Source organism: Octodon degus, unplaced genomic scaffold (assembly GCF_000260255.1).
Source record: "Octodon degus isolate 3935 unplaced genomic scaffold, OctDeg1.0 scaffold00146, whole genome shotgun sequence".
In the NCBI taxonomy this organism is placed as follows: Eukaryota; Metazoa; Chordata; class Mammalia; order Rodentia; family Octodontidae; genus Octodon; species Octodon degus.
The window spans coordinates 4851615-4854600 of NW_004524722.1; the positions used below are offsets into that span (position 1 = coordinate 4851615).

Genomic DNA, 2986 nt, shown 5'->3' on the forward strand with positions numbered 1-2986 from the left:
ATGCCAAATATAAAACTATTGAAAGTTAGTAGAGAAGAAAGGATCCAACAAAGATTGATATATTATGTACAACTCTCTCTCTCTCTCTCTCTCTCTCTCTCTCTCTCTCTCTCTCTCTCTCTGCATGTGTGTGGGTGGGTGTGGTACGGGAGCCTGAACCCAGGGTCTTCACATTTATCTACATCTGCATACATGCATGTTTTGTTTTATTTTGAAATAAGGTCTTACCGAATTGCTAAATTGCCCATGTTAGGCTTTGTCTAACTTGAAATCCTCCTTAGTTTTCCAGAGTCATTTGATTATTGCCATGCTACCATTTTTTAAAAATTCACAGCATAACTTCTTCCCAAGCTTTGACATTCTAAATGTACTTTTTTCACAGTGTTCTTTACATGCATTTTTAGTTGTATGAATGAATTTAAGAGTAGATATGTACAATGGAATAACAGTCTTCTTTTTCTTTAGGATTCCATCTCCACTGACTTTTACTTGATACCCTACAGATTGATGAATATTAATCTGTAAGGGCATGTGCTTTTGTGTTATCAAACAGGATGATTCTTCCCAATGATACCTCATTTCACCCCTCCTCCTTCTTGTTACTGGGTATTCCAGGACTTGAAACTCTTCACCTCTGGATTGGCTTTCCCTTCTGCGCTGTGTACATGATTGCTCTCCTGGGAAACTTCACTATCCTGATGGTGATCAAGACAGAGAGCAGCCTACATCAGCCTATGTTCTACTTTCTGGCCATGTTGGCTACCATTGATTTGGGTCTCTCAACAGCTACTATCCCAAAGATGCTTGGAATCTTCTGGTTTAGCTTCAGGGAGATAATTTTTGAAGCTTGTCTCACCCAGATGTTCTTCATCCACAACTTCACTGGCATGGAATCAGCAGTCCTCTTGGCGATGGCATATGACCGTTATGTGGCCATCTGCAACCCACTTCGCTATAGCACCATTCTCACCAACAGGGTTGTTTCTGGGATTGGTCTTGGTGTGTTAGTTAGATCATTTATTTCTGTTATCCCATTTGTATTTCTCATACTGCGACTGCCCTTCTGTGGGAATCATGTCATCCCTCACACTTACTGTGAGCACATGGGTCTTGCTCGTCTGTCTTGTGCCAGTATCAAGATCAATATCATCTATGGCTTGGGTGCTATTTCAATTTTGGTTTTTGACATTATAGCAATTGCTCTATCTTATGTTCAGATACTGTGCACCGTCTTTAGACTCCCGTCTCAGGAAGCCCGACTCAAGTCCCTGAGCACATGCGGGTCTCATGTGTGTGTCATCCTTGCCTTCTATACACCAGCACTCTTTTCCTTTATGACACATCGCTTTGGGAGAAATGTCCCCCGCTACATCCATATCCTCCTGGCCAATCTTTATGTTGTAGTCCCACCGATGCTTAATCCTGTCATCTATGGAGTTAGAACCAAGCAGATTTATGAACGTGTGAAAAAAATTTTGTTTATAAGTAATCAAAAGCCATAACATCTAATATATATTGAACTTACCTTTTCTATAGAGAAACACCTTATAATATTATGTACATTTAAATATGCTTGTCAGGAATGCTTATTTATTTTTGTTTTCATTTTTTAGGTATGTTGTTGAATACAGAAAGTGACAGCCTAAATTGTGGTATGAAACACTTATGGCAAATTGTAGCCCATCAGGGTTCTACCATGTTATTTTTGATGACTTATTGTAAATTCTAAATAAGTTTAGATAATCAGACATATTTTGTACACAGTCCAACCCATTATCATTCTGATGGTGGTCTACATATTTCTCTTTTAACCACCAGGTCTCCTTATAATGATTATTTTTCACTTTGCCTTCCTATGTTAGTTCTTCTTCTCTTTTTCCTGTTTCTAGAAATTTCTGTCATTTTCGTTCTTCCACAAAAAATGTGTAATGATTTCCTGTGATTTCATCATAAATATGTTCAACATATAGAAGTACACAGTTTATTAAGGACTGACAAATGTATAAGAAAATGGAGTGTAAAGATAAATAAATGGAAAACAAAAACATTATTGTAACATTTTGTCTAGTGATATCACAAATGTGGTGTTGTTTTGTTTTGTTTTGTTTTGTTTTTGCTACCAGGGATTAAACTCAGGACCTTGCCAAGCAAGTGCTTATTCTACTGAGTTATCTCCCTGGCCCCACAAATGCAGATTGGGTTGAAAGAGCAAAATTATATTTTAAATGAACCAACTACAGCCTATGGGTAAAAGAGTTGTTTTGTTCGAACTTCATAGTTTTGTGTGTTTTCTAACTTGCACATAGAGTTACCTTATCATTATTTTCTCCACTGTCTTGTCTTATGTCTTGTTTTAATCTTATGATTTTTAATCTTATGATTTTTTTTCTGTATTTAGGGCAGAGTCTACAGGGTGTTCAGGGTCTCACCACATAGATCGGACGCCTAGTGATTTTCCTGTTTGCAGCTTCCTAAGTGCTTGGATTATAGGCATGCACTACCACGCCCTGTCTCAGCATGCCCCAGGGGCAGGGCAGGCCTGAGGATTGAAACTGGCCTCTGCACTTTGCCTAAGCAAGCGCTTTAGTCCAATGAGCTATAGGTCTGGCCCTATTCTTATTATTTTAATGCTTAAACAAATCTTAGGTTTCATTTTAATACTATATGTTTGGTTTATCCTTAGTTTCTTCATTTGATAAATACAGTTATTATTTCATAGATTAAGGATTAGGTTCAGTACTTGATATTATAGTATGTTCCAAAAGTAATTACTACATTGACCTATCTGTCATTATTTATACTAAATACAAAATTTTTGGGTGTTACCAGTATTAATTATATTAAAATGTTCTCTTTTTCTTATTATCCTTGTCAACATAGACACTATTTGAAGTGTTCATGGGTTTTCATTTTTATATCACTTTCAAATAAAATTCTCTGACTTTGTGACACAAGCAAGGTACAAGAGTTAAATTTTATAATATAT

General features: G+C 36.7%; 1 protein-coding gene across 1 annotated transcript; it reads left to right on the plus strand.

Moving 5' to 3' along the window:
• Positions 1 to 554: 554 nt before the first annotated feature.
• Positions 555 to 1942, plus strand: LOC101587897 (olfactory receptor 52E2-like). Its single transcript, XM_004642087.1, has 3 exons — positions 555 to 1461; positions 1581 to 1652; positions 1890 to 1942. Exons 1-3 carry the CDS (start codon positions 555 to 557, stop codon positions 1940 to 1942), a joined length of 1032 nt encoding a protein of 343 aa, XP_004642144.1.
• Positions 1943 to 2986: the final 1044 nt, after the last annotated feature.